The sequence below is a fragment of the Diabrotica undecimpunctata genome, unplaced genomic scaffold, assembly GCF_040954645.1.
Source record: "Diabrotica undecimpunctata isolate CICGRU unplaced genomic scaffold, icDiaUnde3 ctg00002019.1, whole genome shotgun sequence".
Taxonomy (NCBI): domain Eukaryota; kingdom Metazoa; phylum Arthropoda; class Insecta; order Coleoptera; family Chrysomelidae; genus Diabrotica; species Diabrotica undecimpunctata.
Window position 1 is genome coordinate 1 of NW_027313048.1, and position 21,846 is coordinate 21,846.

Here is a 21,846-nt window from a genome sequence, read left to right on the forward strand (position 1 = left end):
CGCGCTATCTCAGAGTTGTGCAGTTGAAATATATTGTATCATTCTATCATAAATTAATGTCATCAATATTTAAGAAAAAAAAAGTGGACATAGCACAATTGTGTTCTAAGGTATCGACTAATAAGTATTTTTTTTAAATTTAAACGCAAAATTAAAGATTACATTATTGCCGAGGGCCAAAAGTCCCTAAGAACTTCTATAATGTTTATTTTAATAAGTTACAGGGGTGACAAAAAAGAGAAAATTTAGGGTAATTTTTAATTTCAAATATCTCAGACACTAAAACTTTTTGTTTATTCTAAGGAACTTTCAGCCCTCGGTAATAATATAATCTTTCATTCTGCGTTTAAACTTTTCAAAAATATATATTAGTTTTTTCAGGATTCGAAAAAAAAGAATGCATTTAAAAAGCATTGGCCCGAAATTTTGCGCCTAACTGTGGTTCTGCTTATGTTCAAATGTTTTGCTGCCTCTAATAGTGCCCAGTTATCTTTTAATTTGGTTACAATTCTTGCTTTAATATATTGTTAAGTCGTTTGTTTTATTCCTTAATAATAATAAAAAATAATAACAATCCTATTTTATGTAAAACTATCATTTATATACTCTTTATAAAATGCAGGAATTCAAAATAATATCAAAATTTAGACCTTAATAATTATTACAATTATTTATGAATTAACATAATTTAATCAATTGTTTGTTGTTTGTTTGTTTATTTTATTATTTGTCTGTCATAATAAATATAATATTATTATAATGCCAGACCAATCACATACACTGCTCAAAATGATCAAATCGTACTAAGAGTCGTATCAGTTTTTTTAGGAACCAGCTGTACTTCATGTGTAGTTTGATCAATTGAAATAATTATTTACTCTATATTTTAAAATCATTAAGCTTCTTTATTAATATTTTCTTTTCTATATTCCTCGTCCTTTTCCCTATTTCCTTCTTCTACAGTTCCTTTTCTTCCATCCTATTTATCTTCCTTCTTTTTAAAATCCTTTCTTCTTGTTAAGTCAACTTAAAAATTAGTATTTCTGTGTTTTCTTCCTTATATCTTTCTTCCTTCTTCTACAATTTCCTCTACGTTGATTAAATGAGTTACTATATCTTATATAAACTTTTGCTTGATTTTTTTTCTTTCCTTCTTTCTTACCGAATCCCTTTTCTGTCATTTAAGCCAACTTATACATTAATCTTTTTCATTGCCTCTTCCTTTCTTCTATCGTCTTTCTTGTACTAGTATTTTTACATTGATTTGTTGAACTACTATATTTATATATCAACCTTCTCCTTTTTCCCTCCTTCCTACGTTTTTACTGCTCTTGTCGTTCTTTTTTCGTTGTTTATGTCAACTTATACGGCTGACGATGTGTAGAGACAAAAATGGACATATAGTCAATACCGCTGACACAGTACAAAGCAGATGGGTTGAGCACTTCAAAGAACTACTTGGTACCGAAGTGGAAAATGATGCGTCACCCCAAAATCCAAGAAATAACACTCACGTAGAACCTCCTTCAATATTTGAAGTGAAAGACGCAATCACACGACTCAAAAATAGCAAGTCCCCAGGAGTGGATTGTATCCCCGCAGAGCTCATCAAACATGAAGGTAACAGCATTATGCACCAAATTCACAACATAATAGTCAAAGTCTGGGAAGAAGAACAAATGCCAGAGGAATGGTGCACTGGAATCATATGTCCACTGCACAAAAAGGGAGATTTGTTGGAATGTAAAAATTATAGGGGTATAACTCTTCTGAATACAATGTACAAAATATTCTCCAACACCTTGTACAGCCGTTTAAGTACGTACGTGGAAGAAATCCTTGGTGAGTATCAAAGCGGTTTTAGGCCAGGTAGGTCAACAATTGACCAGATTTTTGTGCTACGTCAAATCTTAGAAAAAACCAATGAATTTAATATTGACACGTTCCATCTCTTTGTGGACTTTAAGTCAGCGTATGATAGCGTCCTAAGAGGTAAATTATACGAAGCCATGAATGAACTTAACATTCCCCATAAATTAATAAGGCTCGTAAAAACAACTATGAGTAAAGTGATCTGCAGAGTGCAAATACAAGGCGATATGTCACAAGCGTTTGAAACATATGCAGGGTTACGGCAGGGAGACGCGCTGGCGTGCCTTCTCTTTAATATAGCGTTAGAAAAGACTGTAAGAGATGCCGAGTTACACAATAGGGGAACAATCTTTAATAAATCAACGCAGATTATGGCTTACGCTGACGATCTGGATTTGATCCATCGAGCAAAAAGACAAAAGAGGGAATCTAATCGTTATGAAAAGGCGACCAAAAAAGTGGCCTCTGATGGCGGACATATCCGGAAATGCGAATGCGCCAAATTTAAATTTTCCGACACTTATTAACAGTAGCTATAAAATAGTTTTCAGAATGTGTCTTAGACGAGAAAATTTTAATTAAATATTAACGATAACAGTCTAAAATGTGAAACAATTGTTAAAAAACTTCAATATAAATAAGATTTCATGTGGCAGTTGGGACAAATAATAACATAACCCAACTAAATTTGATTTCTTAAACAAGGAAAGACTCTCTTTCCTTGTTTAATTTGGCCTCTCAAGATGGCACTTCCTGTCTAACAATATTTTTGCCCCCACTACCTTTACATTCCCTCTTTTGTCTTTGTGCTCGATGATTTGATCGCACGTACTACACGAGGACTTAAAGAGATGACTTCCACCTTCTTGACAGCCGCACAAAATATGGGCCTTAAAATAAACTAGGAAAAAACCAAAATGTTAGCATCTATTCCAAATAACAGAGATAGAGCTAGAAACGCCGAAGAAAACTTCAGTATAGACCAATATAATTTTGAGGTAGTAAATAAATTTACATATTTGGGTTCTCTCATAACAAACGATAATGACACATCTGAAGAAGTAAAACGGAGGGTACTGCTAGCAAACAAATGTTATTTTGGACTAAGCAAGCAGCTAAAAAACATAAATTTAAGCCAGAAAACCAAACTAATAATATATAGAACACTCATCCTACCAGTGCTGACATATGGGTCAGAAACATGGACCATCTCCAAAACAGACGCAAATCTTCTGCTCGTCTTCGAAAGGAAGATACTAAGAAGAATAATGGGCGCATTCTGTGAGAATGGTATTTGGAGAAGGCGATATAATTTCGAATTGTACGAGAAGTATAAAAAAATAGTAAATGGTAGAGATGTAATATCCTTCATAAAAATAGGTAGGCTTAGATGGGCTGGACATGTGTCAAGAGAAAATGAAAATTACCCACCCAGACGAACTCTATTATCGGTCCCAGTGGGAAATAGGAGTAGAGGCAGACCACGACTGAGATGGAGGGACGGTGTGGACGAGGACGCAAGGAAAATCGGCGCGGCAAATTGGCAACGGTTGGCGATGAACAGAAACGACTGGCGAAATAGACTGGGGAAGATCAAGGCTCAACTAGAGCTGTAGCACCACTGATGATGATGATGTCAACTTATATATTCATATTTCTCATTCCTCTTACTTTCTTCTGTCTTATTTCTTCTGCATTGCTTTCCACGTTGATTAAGTGACCTACTATGTATCTTATATATACGTCTTCTTCATTTCTTCCTTCTTTTATAATTATTTTCATATTGATTAACTTTACAAATTAATATTTTTTATAAAACCTTCTCTTTTTTGCTTCCTTCCTTCTTATTGAGTAAACTTCTTTATTCATTGTTTCTTTTCTATATACCTCTTCCTCTTTCCTTTTCTACAATTCCCTCTACGTTGAATAAATAAGTTACTATTTCTTATATAAACTTCCTTTTGCTTTTCTTTGCTTCCCTCTACTCCAATCCGTTTTCTGTTATTTAATTCAACTTATAGATTAATCTTTTCCATTTCCTCTTCTTTTCTTCTATATTGTCAGTCTTTTAAATTGTGTTCATGTTGATTAAGACACTTACTATATTTATTATAATACATTATTAAAAAGTTTGTTTTACATATTTTATTTTTATACAAGCAAATTGCTTGTGCTCTTTCTTTTAGGCTGTGAGAATTTCATAAATATCGGTGATTCATATGATTATGGAAATACGTTTTTACATAGGATGTAGCACCTTTAGGAACTTATATAAAGCCTACATTGAAACCAAACATATTTTATCTAATAAGTTACTTCATACACATCATACCAGTTTGTTCTCATCGTTTTCAGCTGTCAAATAATAACAAACTCGATGTAGAGTAAAGTGTAATTGTTGGTATATAAAAAATTAAATAAAGTTATTGATTTATCATAAATATAGTACACTAGTCGAATGCAATGCTGAAATCAGTTTTGAATGATCTCCGATCAATCGAGTACATGTTGTCGGCTGTGCATTCGTATACTCCGGCGTCCATTTGAGTAGCAGGATCGATTTCTAACTTGCTTTTGATTTTATCCCTTCCCATTTGCCATTCGTGGATCTGGAAAAAATACGTGGTCATTGAAATGAGATACGATTTCGAAACACGAGAGTTAAAGCTTAATAGATTAAAGATAGGTCGATTTTTGTAGTAATATATCATTTTTAGAAGTACATATAACTTTCTTATCGCGGGTTACGGACAGAGCGGTGGATCGCACAGAAGTGTGATAAAATAAAACCGACTGTAATGACAGATTGCGCGATCATACACTGTATGAATTAATAAATGCAGTTCCATGTGTGCTTATTATTATATAAAAAAATAAAATAAAATTGAATCGAATGTAATCGAGACAAGTGAGTCGAACCGAATCAGATCGAATCTAATTCAATTGAATCGAATATCGAATCAACTCGAACCGAATTGAATCGAGTGAAGTCGAATGGAATTCGAATTGAATCGAATCGTATGGTATCTAATCGAAAGAAAATAAAACGCGCTATCTCAGAGTAATGAAAAACCATCGCTCCATGCGTAAACGATAAGAAAGCTATGCTTCTCCTTTTCGATGACTCCCGGAGTGTCACATCTCCTTTTTTATACGTGGAATAGGTGTACTTACGTGTAAATATTGATGAGTAAATATCTCGCTGCCATCTTTATACCAAGTGATATGCGGTCGTGGATTTCCTCTGGCTACACACAAAAACGCTATTTTATGGCCCAGGACGTATTCATAGTCAAAGTGTGAAGCTAGAGTAATTTTTGCTCCCTATAAATATATCAAAAGTAAAAATCTTGAGATTGCAATTAAGTGATTTGAGTTTTTGATATGTTGGTGGTGGCAAAAGTTTTTGTATAAATAAAAACATGGCATATGATAGTTGAAGAGACAAATCATGGACAAGACGTGCACAATTTCTCAAAACTACTAGGTGCAGTATGAAGCTGGTGCTCGATGTGTTGGCGCGTATACTTTTGCTTGAAACTTTAATACGGCTAGGTCGATATGAGCGAGATATTCAATAGCCCGCTACCTAACCGCTCCCCTTTTCAACTTGCCTGGTCGGTTGTTCCATTTTAACCTATATTCCATTTCTATGTATCCTATTCTATTATATATTTCGTGTTATTAGCATTTATCTAGTCACCATGTTTGAAAATTAAATATTATAAAAAAAACAGAGGGAAAAGTGTCTCAAAGAGCTGGCGAATATTAAGCAAGTGCTACCTCATATTAAAGACTTAGTCAGTCTTAGGTTAACCAGAATTTTTAGACGTTCAGTACGTTAAGTTGTAAATTAGATATACACACTATAAATGGCAACACTGCACGCCGTCGACTTTCCACAAACCTCCGTTGCCCCGCCGCCAATAATTTGTCACGGGACACTCAAAAAAAAACAAACCAAAACTTTCTAAAACTTCTTCCCCAAAAAAAACTTTAATATTCTAAAAAACAACTTCTAAGCCATCCCTGGCCACCTACTTTTTAAATCCAACTTTCCTTCCCTGGAGTCAGAGCAAGAGTGAGCGGTGATTGCTAGTCGGATAAGCATGTCTGCCAAAACTGTCGCTTGGAGTCGCTGCTTAATACCAACTTAGAAATTAAAAATTAAGAAATATTAATGGAATATGGATTTATTTTATTTAAAAGCAATTAAAGAATTATTGAAGTGACGGACTCGTTACAATTATACAGTGGTTGTTTAAAGCAATAAGAGTGTAGATTTTTAATTTATTTTTGTAAACATGTCTGTTTATACGCCCGCAAAAAAAGTTAAAATAATAAAATGGTTTTATGGTGGTAATTCTGAACAACAGTGTGTAGATTTATTTTCTGTGTTTTTTGAGAGTTGTTATTGCCTCATAAATTGCAGAAAATATCACGCTCAAGAAGTGTCACCAGAAAAAGTAAAGGAAAGAGAATACCGGGATACATACATTTGTTTAACAATCGAGGTAGATTCAACACTTTTAAGTAGAAGCGTTGCTAGAGAGTTGGATGTTAGCAATTTTTACTGTAATAAATGTATGGAAAAAGCACGGTTACAAGAATTTTAAATATTCGAAAACGCAGCAGCTTTATCCGGGGAAACCGGGACAAACAGCGGAAAAACCAGCACAGAAGTGTTGTTTACCGAACTCAACGTCCTCAAAAAGTTAACGTCTGGACTGGCATTTTAGGAGACCACATAATGAATCCATTTTTATTGAGGGCAACTTGAATAGTAGAGTATACCTCAATTTGTTACAGAATCATGTTCTTCCCGCTATTCTCAAACTTCCTGATGTAAATCTGGAGAATGTTTGATTCCATCAAGATGGCTGTTCAGTTCACAACGCTCGAATAATATGGAGTACTTAAACGATACTTTCCCGAATCGAGTTATCAGTGGAAATCGGTGGACTTCTTTTTTTGGGGACATTTAAAAAGCATCATCTACGATCACCTGAGGCTAGAGCCAAAATTTGTATGAATTGAAAAACTGAATAAGAGAAGTCTCTAATTCTGTTACAGCAGAAACTCTTACATCTGTCCGCAGAAGTTTTTATGACAGATTGTCTGTACTGTATAACATAAAACGACAATGATCTGAATACTAACAAAAATAACATTGTATTTTAGATCAACCTTAACTTTAAATGGTATTTTTTTCTTAAATTAAAGATAGATCTCCTAAAGATATGCTTGGTAATGTTATCTGTAACGTTCCCTTTTCTCGTAGAATACTTGTTATATTGGGCAGACTTCACGATGTCTCAAATCTAAGATCACTTATCATACAAGTGATTCTCGTCTACTCCGTCCAGATCGTTGTTCACCATACCCCTTCGGTACATTTTAATAGTATATCTACGCCTATAGCTCTCAAAGTGGGATGATATGTAAAGCTACATAAAAGTCATGATAATAAAACACTGGAAAGAGAATTGCAAAAACAAAAGGAATGGAGACAAATAACGAAAACAATCTTGATACACAATAAATTATCTAAACCTAACTAATCCACCTCAGTGTAGGATAATACGTGATAGTATAAACCCTAATCTGCAAGGATTGAACAACACGCGCTATCTCAGAGTTGAAAACTTACTTACTTACATTGTTATTGTTGTAGTACTGGTCAGATTCTGGGTCTCTGTATTTTCCTGTTATCGGTAAACCAATTTGAAACTAAAACAGGCAAAAAAATAAAGTAATCAGTTTTGGGTGATCACAAAATTTTGCTCACGGGAATTGTAGGAATGAGTCGAGGGTCTAAATTTTCAACGCCGGACTCGATAAGGTCCATGACGAAATTATAAAACTTTTTAGGCCAGGGCCGATAATTTTTGAGACCAAAAAAATATTAACAGAATGGAACCCATTGTAAAAGGAAGAAAATAATTATAACAATAAATAAAGGAACAATAATTCCTGGGGATCTAAGGTCGGGAAGTAGAAGGTGGTGAATTTTTAAGGGTAAAAAACGGTTTAGCTCGATTTCCGCCAAAAGTACAAGTCCTATGAAAAAAGTTAAATAGTAAAGTGGTAGATAATGAAATTTTTGTTCTACAAAAAAAAAAAATTTTTTTCGTGAAATTTGGTGAAAAAGTACTTTTTTGTATAAAGTATACAGTACAGCAATAGAAGATCAAATAAGGACAGAAAAGTTAGAAGAAGAAGACATTAACCAATTATGGGCAAATATACGAGATATTGTATTGACCCTTCAGAAATCGGTTGAAATATTGGGCAAAACCAAGTCACAAAAAATAAATCATTGGTTTGGTCATGAGTGCGAAACGGCCACAAATAGAAAGAAAGCAGCATATCAAAAAACCATCGACGCAGGTTATATATGGAGAAAAAGGATAATTGAAGGAGGTTACAACATAGACAATCAACAAAATCTATAACGTCAACTACATAGTGAAGACCTAACAAAAGAAGAAGTGTCAAATGCCATCCTAAAACTAAAAGACAATACAAGTCTCAGGAATTGGTACCAGAAGAGTGGGTAATGGAAATAATATGGTCCGTTGCATGAAAAGGGTGATCAACTGGAGTGTAAGAACTATAGAGGCATTACTCTGTTAGCATCTGCGTATAAAATCTTCGGCAGTGTATTGTTTGAAAGACTTAAACATTTTACAAAGGATATTCTTGGTCAATATCATTGCGGATTTACTGCTGGAAAGTCAACTACACATCAAATTCAAGCACATAGGCAGATTCTAGAAAAGTCACTAGAATATAACATAGATACACACCATCTCTTCGTCGACCTCAAAGCAGCCTATGGCAGTGTGAAAAGAACTGCATTATATAATGCAATGATAGACTTTGGGATCCGACTTAAGTTAATTAAGTTGACCCGACTAACAATGCAAAACGTAAGCTCATGCGTTGGAATTGAAGGAGAAAACTCTACGTTGTTTGACATTAATAATGGATTAAGACAGGGGGACGCGTTGGCGTGTCTCCCTTTTAAAATTGCCTTGAAAAAGGCAATCAGACAATTAAATGTTAGAATGAATGGAACTATTTTTCATAGATCGACGCAAATTCTCGCATTCGCTTACTATAAAGTTGTAGTGGGAAGAGGTATGAGAGACATGGTGAAGTGTTTTACAAGGCTTGCGGACACGGCAAGTGAATTAGAACTTGTGGTAAACGAGGAAAAAACCAAATATATGTTGGTTTCTAAAAACCCCCGAGATATCCAACAGAGAATTCAAATTAACAACCATACCTTTGAGCAAGTCAAAGAATTCACATATCTTGGATCGCTAGTAAACACAACAAACACGACAAGCGACGAAATAAAAAGACGCATTGCAATAGCAAACAGAACAACTGTTCACGGTCTCCAGAAACATTTAAAAAATAAAAATATAAAACGTACAATATATACAAGACCTTAATACGACCGGTTTTACCTAACGTAGACCTTATCTCAAAATGATGAAAGACTTCTTGGTATTCTTGAGAGAAAAATTCTTGGGCTATAGATTCGAAGATACAACTTAGAACTATATCAGTTAAACACCGATCCAGATATTGTGAAATTCGTTAAAGTGCAGAGACTTAGATGGGCTGGACATATTGCTAGGCTGTCAGATCACGAATACACGAAGAGATTAACATTTTAAAAACCAGAGGGCACAAGAAGTAGAGGACGACGACCACGCAGGAAATAGATTGATGAGGAGTAAGAAGACCTACAGATTCTAAGGGTCAGAAGATGGATGAAGTTCCCAGAAATCGACAAGGGTGGCCACTACTTTCTGAGCAGGCCAAGATCCACAACGGATTGTCGAGCCACTTATGAAGATGATCGAAAAAACACCCTAATTTTCAATCGAAAATTCTAACGTCAAAATATCTGCTTTAAGAAAAATCGCTGTGCGTTTTATTCGTTGAAATCTTTACTTTCTGATGGTGTAAAAAATGTACATTACTATGGAATGAAGATTCTGAAGATTAAATACTTCAATCTTCAGAAGGCGAAGAAAACAACTTTCGAAAGCTTTTTAGAATAAACATGGAATAATAATACAGAGGAAAACAAAGAAAACAGCAATCATCAGATCAACAACTAAATGTTTACAGTGACACACATGCTTGAAAAAGCCTTGATTTCGGCGTGGATATCCACCATACATTTGTGGATTTCAAAGCCGCATATGACCCAGTAAACAAACAAAAAAGCATTTTTTGATTATGACGGAATTTCAAATATTCATTTTATGCAATTAGTAAAACTAACACTCACAGATACAGATAGCAGAGTCAGAATCCATGAAGACGTCAGTAAAGTACGCAGAAGAATTGCCAAAGAAAGGATTGATCTAAAGAAGGCCTTGAATAATGGACGGAAACGTTACTGATGATGGTGCCCCTGTATATACGTATTAAGTCACTATATTAATTGTTTTAGGTCAAATCTTAGGTTTTATTTACATAAACTAACATAACACCCTGTATATGACCATTATTTTATAATTTATATCAATATTTCGTGCATACATAAAAATATAATAAAGAAAATAACTTACAAAACATAAAAAATTATTCTAATACCTTACCTTTGATTTCGTCCTACTCCTCGCTCTCCCTCTTCTCGCCTCGACCATTCCAAACACCACGATCAGAACCAAAACCAACATCGACTTTTCGAATTTCATTTTTCCCCGTAGCCTTATCAACTTGCCAAAGATCCAAGAAGTAGTTTAGTGCTCAAGAAACTGCAGTCCCCCTTCTGTTAGCACAGATTGGCGACAATTTAGTTCAATCAAAGAGGCACACTATGATATGATAACTTTTAAATTAGGATTATTTATATATTTTTTCGACGGGATCGTTTCGAGCGGTCTTTTGATTTGTGTCGTAATTTTCTCCCTTGGAAAATTTTTCTTAATGTAGGTCGATGTATAGGTGCGAAAACATTTGCGTTAGAGTTGAAGGTCGTTTGAAAGTCAAGAAAAACTTTACGGATCCTTTCTGATCTTTATATTTATACTATTATATGGCTTATGACATATATTATATGGATATTTATATACCAGGATTACTCGATAATTCATCCCGATATACATCCATATACAACCCGACTATTTAATACCCAAATTTAACGTGATCCGTGATCCAAAATATCCACATAATTGGATATGGAATTGTTGGTATATCTGAAAATTTAATTTTTATGAGTCTTTTTGCTGTTATTATTGAAGCGAAGATTCTATACTGGCAATATATAACTTTTTTCTCTATAGTGAAATGCTGAAGCAGCGAGCGTCACGGAACTAGCGTCACGAGGAGAAGGCGTCATGAAGTAGCGATCCTTCACATCGACTCACTACTCTCGATAAATTCGTTTCGAGTCATCATATATTTATTCTAAGCAGGTTTAATTTAAAAAATTACATGAAAAATAACTAATAGAATACAGACATTAAATGAGAAGTAAAAAATTTAAAGAATATCTCTCAATAAAAAATTTGATTCGTAACAATTGTCAAAATGTTAAAGTCATAATAAATATCATCCAATTAATAACAATATTGAATAATAATTTATTTATGACACTTCCCGTTTTAAAGAAATCTTATTAGTTTATATAATAATTAAATTTACTATCAGATGATATTTACATATTTATATTTTATTATTAATTTATCCCATTAGTGCCCAGATTATTTTTTCGCAGTTTTTAATGTGATGCTAATATTTTTTTGGGAGTCTATCTATAGCCCAAAATCTATTCATGTGTTGAATATAGGCCTCTCCCATTTGTCTCTGTTTTCTGTTTGTCTTTTCCACATTGGACCTGCGCTTTGCTCAATGTCATCTTTCCATCTCATTTGCGGTCGACCTCTTGACCTTTTTGCAGTATATGGTCTCCAGCGGCCAATTTCTTTATTCCATCTTCCATCCTGATATCTTTCGTTATGCCCAGCCCATTTCCATTTTAATTACAATGCATGTTCGACAGCGTCTGTTGTTTCGGTTTTGAATCTTATCCACTCGTTCCTCTTTTTATATCTCAACGATATTCCCAACATTTGTCTTTCCATAGCTCTTTGAGTTTTCTTTATTCTATCTAAGTTGCTCTTGGTACACGTCCTCGTCTGGGCACCATATGTCAGAACAGGTAGGACGCATGCATTAAATACCTTCGTTCTTAATTTTAAAGGTATTTTTTGGTTTTTGGTAGTATATGAGAGTTTTCCGAATGCAGCCCAGCCCACCCCATTCTTATTCTTCTGGTTATTTCTTTAGTCTGGTTACTTTTGTCTGCTCTGATAGCTTGTCCTAAGTAAATATATTCTTGGACGTGTTCTATGTTTGTTCCACCTATGGTAATTACTGATATGTCTTCTGTATTAGTCATTATTTTAGTTTTCTTTACATTCATTTTTGGTCCTTTCTCAAGAGATGTTTTTTCTAGGTCTGAAATCATTATTCGTAGTTGTTCCATAGTTGTTGCTATAAGGAGTACATCATCGGCGAATATTAGATGATTTAAATATTTCCCGTTTATACAAATCCCTTTAATGTCCCAGTCTATAGATTTAAAAATGTCTTCCAACGCCAGAGTAAATAGTTTGGGTAAAATTGTATCCCCTTGTCTGACACCTCTACAAATTCTAATTAATGGAGTTTGCAAATCTGTCTAGCTGAATTCTCATAGTGGCGTTTTGATATATATTGTGGATTAACATTCGGTACCGTGAATCTATTCGGCAATTAACTAGCGCTTCTTCCACTGCCCATAGTTCTATGCTGTCAAACGCTTTTTCATAGTCAACAAACGCTAGGTATATTGGAAGGTTGTATTCATTGGTCTTTTCTATCAATATTTTAAGGGTGTGAAGGTGGTTGGTTGTGCTGTACCCCTTTCTAAATCCTGCCTGTTCAACTGTGAAAGTTTTATAGATTTGTGACAAGAGAGATATTGGTCTATAGTTAGCTAATTTTGATCTATTACTACTACTACTTGTCGGTTTATAACGTTCTCCGCCGTTTTCCGACTTCCAATCGCCACTTAGACCGGTTGTTCCATAGATCTTCTTCTATGGCCCTCTCTCTCAGTTCTTTATTTATTCCTTCGCTCCAACTTTTTCTCGGTCTACCTCGTTTTCTCTTTCCTTCTGGTTGCCACTTTAGTATTTCTTTTGGCATTCGTTGTTCGTCCATTCTTTGTAAGTGTCCGAACCAGATAAGTTGTTTTGTTGTTAGTAATTTTGATCTATTTCCTTTCTTATATCTCAGAATTGTATTTGCCTTGTTCCACTCTTGCGGTATTTGTCCTTCAAACAAACATTTATTGAGAAGTATCTTTAGGTAGTCTTTTATCTTTTCCCCTCCTTCTTTTAACATTTCAATTAGAATTTCATATTTCTATTTCTTCTCCGGTTATGGCGGGTAATATTTTAGAGTTTACATTCATTATTTTCTTTTTCAGGTTTTGTTGAGTTGTATCAGGTGAACTGTTTTTAGAGCTGTAGAGGTCACTATAATATTCCCTTGTTATCTTAGATATTTGGGTTCTGCTTTTTTCTATTATTGTTTATTTTCCATCTCTATGATTTTATTTCTTCCTAGGTGGGACTTGATAGATTAAGTTTCTGTTTTCTTCTATAATCTTCTCGATTCGTTCTTCTTGATGTCGTTTGAGATCTTGTTTTATATGTCTTCTTATTTCTGTATTAAGGGTTTTGTATTCAGTTGTATTTCTTTTATTTTCTTGTAGTAGGCTTCTCCGTTGTTGTAGCATGTCTAAAGATATGGCACTTAGTTTTGATTTTTTGTCTGATTTTGCTGGTGCTACTTCTAAGCTAGTCTTTAGAAGTTCTTCACTGATGGCTTTGTTTAGTTGATCTAGATGTAGGTCTGTTAGCTTTAGTTCTTCAGCTGTTCTTAATTTGTTTTGGTATTGTTCTTTATTCTCCTTTAATTTTTCTGGGTGGACTTTTTTCTTAGAGTGTACATATTGTCTTCGATCTTTTTTGTGTTTAATACTTATTTTAGCCCGTATCATTCTGTGATCACTACCAGTAGAGATTGAGTTTATTACTGTGACGTCTTCGAAAATGTTCTTTTTTTTTGTTAGTATGTAGTCAATTTCATTTTTAGTGTTCCCATCTGGCGACATCCACGTCCATTTCCTATGTGGTTTTTTCTTGAAGAAAGAGTTCCTGGTAAATAATTTGTTGTTTTGTAGATAGTTAACCAATAGATCTCCTCTTTCATTTCTTACTCCATGTCCAAATTCTCCAATACAGTTTTCGTTTTCTTCTAGTTTTTTGCCCATTTTCGCATTGAAATCGCCCATTATAATCGTGTAGGTAGTGTTTCGATACGTCATGGACTCTGTGAGGTGTTCATAGAATTTCGCTGATATTTATGATTAATAAAGCGATTCTTTTTGTTATTCCTACGTATTCCTCAATTTTATGAGCGTATTTTTTCGAAATCAGAAAACCAACTCCATCTAAACTTTCGTTTTCTTTACCTTTAAAATACAATATGTTTCCGGACTTTAGCGAGATGAAGTTTTCACTTTTTCCTTTTACCTCCCATAGTCCGATTATGTCCCATTGCAGGTGTTTAACTTCTTCCTCTAATTCATAGAGTTTCTCGTCTTTAGACAAAGATCTTACATTGAAAGTTGAGATATACATTTTTGTTGTCTGTATTGACGAACTATTGTCTCCCCCAGATCCGATGAGACTGACCTTATTAGATAAGGTGTAGGATTTGCCACAATGTGAACCACCTACCTGGGGACCAGTTCCGTTCGGGTTTGTATTCGCCATTTGAGAAGAGAGGTGTTGACCATAAAACACCACGCTGGTCAGACGGGTTGGTGAGTGTATATTCAGCCGCCTACTCTGGTTCAGACGCTATTCGTAGCCGTCCACTCTGGATCAGACGCTACTGATTTTATATTAACCCTAAAATTAGGGGGTGCCACTTCCGCCATTCTCGCCGTATCGAAGGTATCCTTCCCCGCCTTGAATGCCGTTGGGGTCTTCATCCGTGACCCTGGACAAGGGACCCTGAGCAGGTACTAGTTTCCCGGGTCAAGAAACACCTGGAATCTGTGCAGGGCAGGGAATGATTCATTCTCCCTGATAGGACTGTCTAAGGAGTTCCTACCCACTACCCACTTTTTGGGAGTAGTTTTATTAAAAAACATAAAAATAAATGAATTTACGCATTCGGATTTATAAAGCACTCAGTATATGATGTTACATATATGTAACGCTGGGAGCTAATGGGTGCAAAAAATACAAAATATATCTTTAAAACAGTTCTATTTATTTAAAATACTGAAAATAATGAAAAAGGAATTTAAACATTTTGGTTTGTGTGATAGATAACGAAACAATCAATACAGAGACCTAAGTTACATTTTTTTACACATCGTGCGTGTTGAACTTTTGCAAAATCTTCCAGCAAAACGTCTTCTTTTGTCGTTTGGAATTTTATAACGCGCTATCTCAGAGTCCTATCATATCTAATTTCATCGGCTACTCTTTGCGTATTAGAAGATGGGAGATGGAGTCCTGCCAGTGCCTTTGGGAGATGACGAATATTTCTTCAAATAAACTTGCACGATAGCCCTTCGAAAGTCTATTTGGACATCTGAGAGTTGTTTGATTCTCGATACAAACACCACGCGTTATTGACTGAAACATCAACAAGCCATGTAAACAATGCCCGGTACCATTTTCTTTGAATCCTGTACTGTCCAAAATTCTGATACATTTGATCAGTACCACCCATTTTTTTGTATATTATACTCTGCATACTATATGTACCGCTATACTCTATTATACTCTGCAAGTACTGCTGGTTTGCTAACTTTTATGTGTTTTTTTTTCCTTTTGCGAATAACGTCTAACATTTGTTATTGGATTGATGCCATATCTATTTGAAGCAATGCAAACTACGGAATTATCGACCCACTTAGCTACTATAAAGCATCCGTCTTACTAATAGTACTTTCATTGTATCCTCTTCCTTTTTCTAAATATCTTTTTTAGCTGTTAAAGGACAGCTCCTAGTTAAACAGTTTTCATTTATAGTCCTCGTGCCTCCGTATCCTTTCAAACGTATATAAGAAAATAACTGAAGGTAGTAAATAAATTGTCAAAGTAAAATTAAGAATGGAAAGATCTCAGATTATCAGGTAGTTCTTCTATCATTATCACCAGTGTGCTGCCGCCTTTCCAAAGTTCTTTCTATGTCAATATCACGAGTTACAGATTTTCCTCGATATATCTCGAAATCAATCAAATAGCCCATCACTGTATTAGGCACCAGACTTTATAACCAAATTGTATGGGTTTGGGTTCTCAAAATACAAACAATGTTTGTATTTTGAGAACGATTTCCGAAGTGGAAATTGAAACTTCAATAAACGTACTTTAACCTTTAATTGTGGCTTATTCCCATTTAAATAGTAATTACTTTAAATGCCAGCAGAAAATAGCTTCAGAACAATATACATTATAATAAAACACCCAATGTCTTAAAAACTATATTACAGACTAAACAAATACAAACATTAGATTATCAATAAAACCTAACTAAAATTTGTGTAAAAAAAACAACATAAATCTATTCAATAAGTGATCATAACGAAATCCGTTCTGAAACCTCTCGAATCTATGGAATATTTGTTGTTCGCTTGGCACTCGTAATATCCTGCATCCTTCTGTGTTGTGGGATCAATCTCCATCTTACTTTTTACCGTATCATTGCCTATTGACCATTCGTGTACCTATAATCAAGTTACATATAATTAAAGTTATATAATATAATGGGTTTCCCGAAATTCACGCAAGATTTGGATTTGCCGCCATTTGTGCAGTAAGGTGTTGGCAATAGAAAAACAGTTTGACAGCTGACAGTTACTAATTAATAACAATGGAGCATTACACGAGAGAACAACGCGTTTTCATTGTTGAGCAATATTTTGTCGGAATATTGATTCAACTTCGTCAACTGCGAAGTTGACGTTGAGTAACTGAAAAATTCAGGAAATTGAATCAATTGGTGATGCTGATGGTCATCCAAAACAAGCCGTTCAAATGTAACAGGTAATATCGAGACAGTGTGTGAGATGTTGGTGCATCCCTTCAATTGAAACAAAAGTGAAGCCTAATGACGATGGACAGCGAAGAAAATTTGTAGAATGGATTATTTAACGTCAACACGCGGATGCTGATTTTTCGAGCAAAATCTTCCTAAGCAAATGAATTACCTTGATGGCTTCGTTAATCGTCAAAATTGCCTCATTTGAGGTTCTGAGAACATTAACTGATGTGCTATTCCATACATAACCCTATCTCTATCTATACGGCCCTTGCTATCCAATTTTGGACATAGGCCTCCTCTTCCTTCTTCCACGTCTCTCTATTGTAGGCAGTTTGTCTCACTTCAGGCCCTGCGTGTTTCTTCAAGTCATCTGACCATCGCATTTGTGGCCTTCCTCTTTTTCGTTTGTAACTATATGGTCTCCAGTGTATAATCATCTTATTCCATCTGTCGTCTTTCTGTTTTATGGTATGTCCAGCGAAACCGTAATATAACCATATAAACCATAATCCTATACCATGTACTTTATGATTTAATAAAAAAATTACAGTTTTTTCTATTCAATTCAAATCTTGCGTAAATTTAGGAAACAGATTGGGACAGAGAAATAAATGAAGATGGGGTTGAATCGTCCACTCACATCGATCAGTAAAAATAACATATGTATTGTAAAGACTGTCCTAGAGTAGAATCCTCATGTGTACTCTTTTATCAAAAGTCGAGCTTTCGAAACTGTTAAGTTTCTTTATCAAGACAATGAATGTTGAGGTTAAAATAGTTCTCAAGCCATGTTGAAATGAAGAACAATATAAAAACATAATTGTAAAAAATTTGGCTAGCCAAGCAAAAACAAAATAGGTATATTGATGGAGGGCAACCGTAATACGTATTTTGACTATTTGGTCGTGCAGTCAAGCTAGAAAAGGAGCATGTTAACTTGGAAAAGGGTCGCTACAGAAGCAATGTGATTCAATTTATAGCAATAGAGAAGACCCAGGGTTTCCAGGGCAAAAAACTTACATAACCACCGAGGAAGCTACAGCTACCTGCGGAAACGAATGCCAAACGTAAAACCTTTATACATATATGTTGTACTCAATAACCGAATTGACATCATTGACCGAAATTTATACCCACAACACGTGAATTTCGTTTATTTCTCATATCGCGTTTCGGGTTTTAATGTCATGAAAGTCAATCTTATCTAAAAGAAACTTATCAATACATATTCTTGAGGGGGTCAATGCTGAACAAATCGAATGTGGTGCTCTCACAGGATCCTAAATATCGTGGGTCTCGAACATCTAGAAATAAAATAATGAATAAATACTGACTGTTCTTTAAATATTATTAAGAGAAGGAAAACAATACTTCAGTCCAATAGCTAGAGCACCTAAATACTATCTACTTCGCAACTATCTACTAATACAAGGAAAAGTAGAAGGAAAAAGACGGATAGGCTCTCATGGTTGCGTAAAATCTGATAGTAATCTCATGGTGGAAGAATTATTTCGCACAGCAGCGTATAAAGATTTTGTGATATTGATTTTATCAGAATACGGATATGGCATCTAAAGAAGAAGTGTCGTCTGCATTGAGAACTGTTAATCCTTCCGTCATATTTAAGAATATCTAAAAAACAAATTTAATGTTGTTTACTTTATCGCACTAGGCAATACACACAATAATTTCTATATTGATACCGTCTTTGGCCTGCATCGAGAATTTTTAACTATTCTCACATATTTAAGATCATTAAAAACATATATACCCTCGACACCTGACGGTAGAAGAGGAACGATTATGTATGTATGTAAAAACATATTGAAACATTTTTGGCGGATAAATTGGTTGCCTCTATCGCAACTCGCAATACTTACAGAGAACAACCGAACACAGAGAAGCGACAGTCCTTTGAAGTTACGTGGCCAAGCCGCCAATGACAGCTAACAACCAGAAAATTAATAGTCAGTGGGCATATCACACAATATAAATTCTTAAGAGCGTAGGCGCAAAATTTCGGGCCAATGCTTTTTAAATGCATTCATTTTTTTCGAATCCTGAAAAAACTAATAAGTATTTTTGAAAAATTTAAACGCAGAGTGAAAGACTACATTATTACTGAGGGCCGAAAGTCCCTGAAAACTTCTATAATGTTTATTTTAATAAGTTACACGGGGTGAAAAAAAAAAAAGAGAAATTTTAGTGTGATTTTTAATTTTAAATATCTCATTCAAAAAAACTTTTTGTTTATTCTAAGGGACTTTCGCAACTCGGTAATAATTTCATTCTGTGTTTAAATTTTTCAGAAATATTTGTTAGTTGTTTCTCAGAATTCGAAAAAATGATTGTATTTAAAAAGCATTGGCCCGAAATTTTGCGCCTACGCTCTTAAGCGAAACAAAGAAATTACTAAAAATCTTAAAATACAACAGAAACAAGACTTCAAAATTGCAAAAACATGGTTGCAAATAAACAAACTTACATTAAATTATGAAAAAACTAAATAGGTACTCATCTAGTTATACAGGGTGAGTCATGAGGAAACTTTACATACTTCTACCATATGTAGAGTCCCTCAGGAGCATATCATGTGGCCACTAAAAAATGTCAACTCCTCTTCTTTATTAATTAACAGGGTGATTTGTGTAATTGACCATTTATTTCATTTTTACTGTAGTGTGTATACCCCTCTTTTGATTTTTTTATTTTTGCATGATACAGTACACTACTATCAAGCATTCGACTGGTATTAGCTAAACTAAAAAATTCCAGGACTGGCTTTGGAAAAAATTAATTTAGGGATTCGTATTAAATATTACACCCTGTATAATTTTTTTTTAAAATGCAATAAGTGATTTTCAAACTACATAAATAGCCAATGGAAAACGACATATGCGACAATACTGTCCGCACTTTTATTAAATTTTTAGTGAACGATCAAATCTTACCAAAAATAGAACAACCATAATGAAGAATCAAATTATAAGGTATTAATTAAACAAATGTATAAATTTCAAACATTTTAATTAAAATCAGTCCTACAACATAATTTAATACGTAGAAAATTAACATCTTTACTGTCACTTTGTATTATCTCTACGATAGAATCAATTGTTTTTCAATTTTAAATTTTTACTCATAGATCGTATTGGGGCATTATTTTCGATAAATAATAAATTAAATTGATTAAAAAGTCAAACCTCTTGTATGTGGTTAGTTTTTGTTGATTGTAAATGATTAAAATTTTATGTCAAATAATAATACATTGCATTAACTGTACTAAATAAAAATAAATCTAAAAAGTTTAAAATTAAGGTTGGCGTTGACCGTTTGACGTTTCTTGATATTTTATACCCATTGTCATTATTGTCATTATCAATTGTTATTTATGTGTACAAGAATACATATTTCTTCTGTCATATCTACGTTAAGTACATTGTGTTAGTTTTGGTAGAGCTTTTGTTACTTTCGTTCAAAATGCCACATCAGTTTTCGACCACAGAATATGCAGACATAATATTTGTTTATGGATTCTGTAATGGAATGGTAGGGCTGCTAGTAGAGAATATCGCAGAGATTTCCTAATCTTCGAACTCCCAGTCATCCAACATTTGGGTCAGTTTTTAATTATTTGAGAGAAAATGCACTTTTCCTAGTGGAACACAACAGAGCGACATGTAGATGAAGCGCAGGAAGATGACAATATGTACGCCGTTACTATGAACCCTACATAAGCACTAGACAAGTAAGTCGAGAACTCAATGTTACTCAATCAAAAGTAAGTAGAGTCTTACAAAAAAATAATCTATACCCATATCACATTCACATGGTTCAGCGACTACATGCTGGAGATGAGATCGGTAGGTTGGAATTTTGTAGATGGATTAACAATAATCGACCAACGGTATACAGGACACTATTTACAGATGAAGCCCAATTTACCAGAGACGGGATAAATAATTCACGAAATTCACATGTGTGGGCAGAAGAAAATCCCCATGCTATTCGAGAACGTCGTTCTCAGTTAAGGTTTTCGGTTAAAGTGTGGATTGGTGTCATAAATAACCAATTAGTAGGTCCTCACTTTTTTGATGGTCCTTTAACAGGGCAGGTCTATTTGAACTTTCTACAAAATATTTTGCCGAATTTGCTTGCCAACGCGAACGTTGCTATCCGAGGGATGTATTTTCAGCATGATGGGGCACCCCCATACTTTTATACTGGCAGTGAGACAACATCTCAATAATGTTTATGGCAACAGGTGGATAGGACGTGCAGGTCCTATTTCATGGCCTTCAAGATCCCCTGATTTCAATCTCGTTGATTACCATATTTGGGGGACGATTTAAGCAACTAGTTTAAGCAGTGAATAGTTAATAACCGACAACAATTAATTGATAGAATTATACATTGTTGTAATACTATTAGAAACGATCCCCAGAGTATCCTAATTCAATACGCCAATTAACAATTCGGCAACAAAAATGTGTACAGGCTGCAGGGTTCCATTTCGAAAAATCTATTTTGAATTATTTTTATTTTGTTACCATTATTGTATTTTTTCCAGTTCTAATTTATGGGTTTATCATAACTATGTACATATTTTTAGTTTTTTTTTAAATTGTCTTCGTTATTGTTAGTAGTTACTGTTTTTTGTTTGTGCAGTGACTCAGTTTATCATTTCAATTAAAATGTTTAAAATTTATAACATTGTTTAAATTAATTACCTTATAATTTGATACTTCATTATGGTTGTTCTATTTTTGGTAAGATTTGATCGTTCACTAAAAATTTAATAAAAGTGCGACAGCATTGTCGCAT

General features: G+C 34.3%; 2 protein-coding genes across 2 annotated transcripts; both read right to left on the reverse strand.

Annotated features, from left to right (window-relative positions):
• Positions 1-4,249: 4,249 nt before the first annotated feature.
• Positions 4,250-10,710, reverse strand: LOC140431796 (immunoglobulin domain-containing protein oig-4-like). The gene is made up of 4 exons (XM_072519678.1): positions 10,500-10,710; positions 7,531-7,602; positions 5,047-5,196; positions 4,250-4,481 (listed from the first exon to the last, which is right to left on the reverse strand). The coding sequence occupies exons 1-4, from the start codon at positions 10,596-10,598 to the stop codon at positions 4,323-4,325; spliced, it is 480 nt and encodes a 159-aa protein (XP_072375779.1). The 5' UTR covers positions 10,599-10,710; the 3' UTR covers positions 4,250-4,322.
• A 2,794-nt stretch (positions 10,711-13,504) lies between these two features.
• On the reverse strand, positions 13,505-14,248 carry LOC140431795 (uncharacterized). The gene has a single exon (XM_072519676.1). It carries the CDS (start codon positions 14,246-14,248, stop codon positions 13,505-13,507), a length of 744 nt encoding a protein of 247 aa, XP_072375777.1.
• Positions 14,249-21,846: the final 7,598 nt, after the last annotated feature.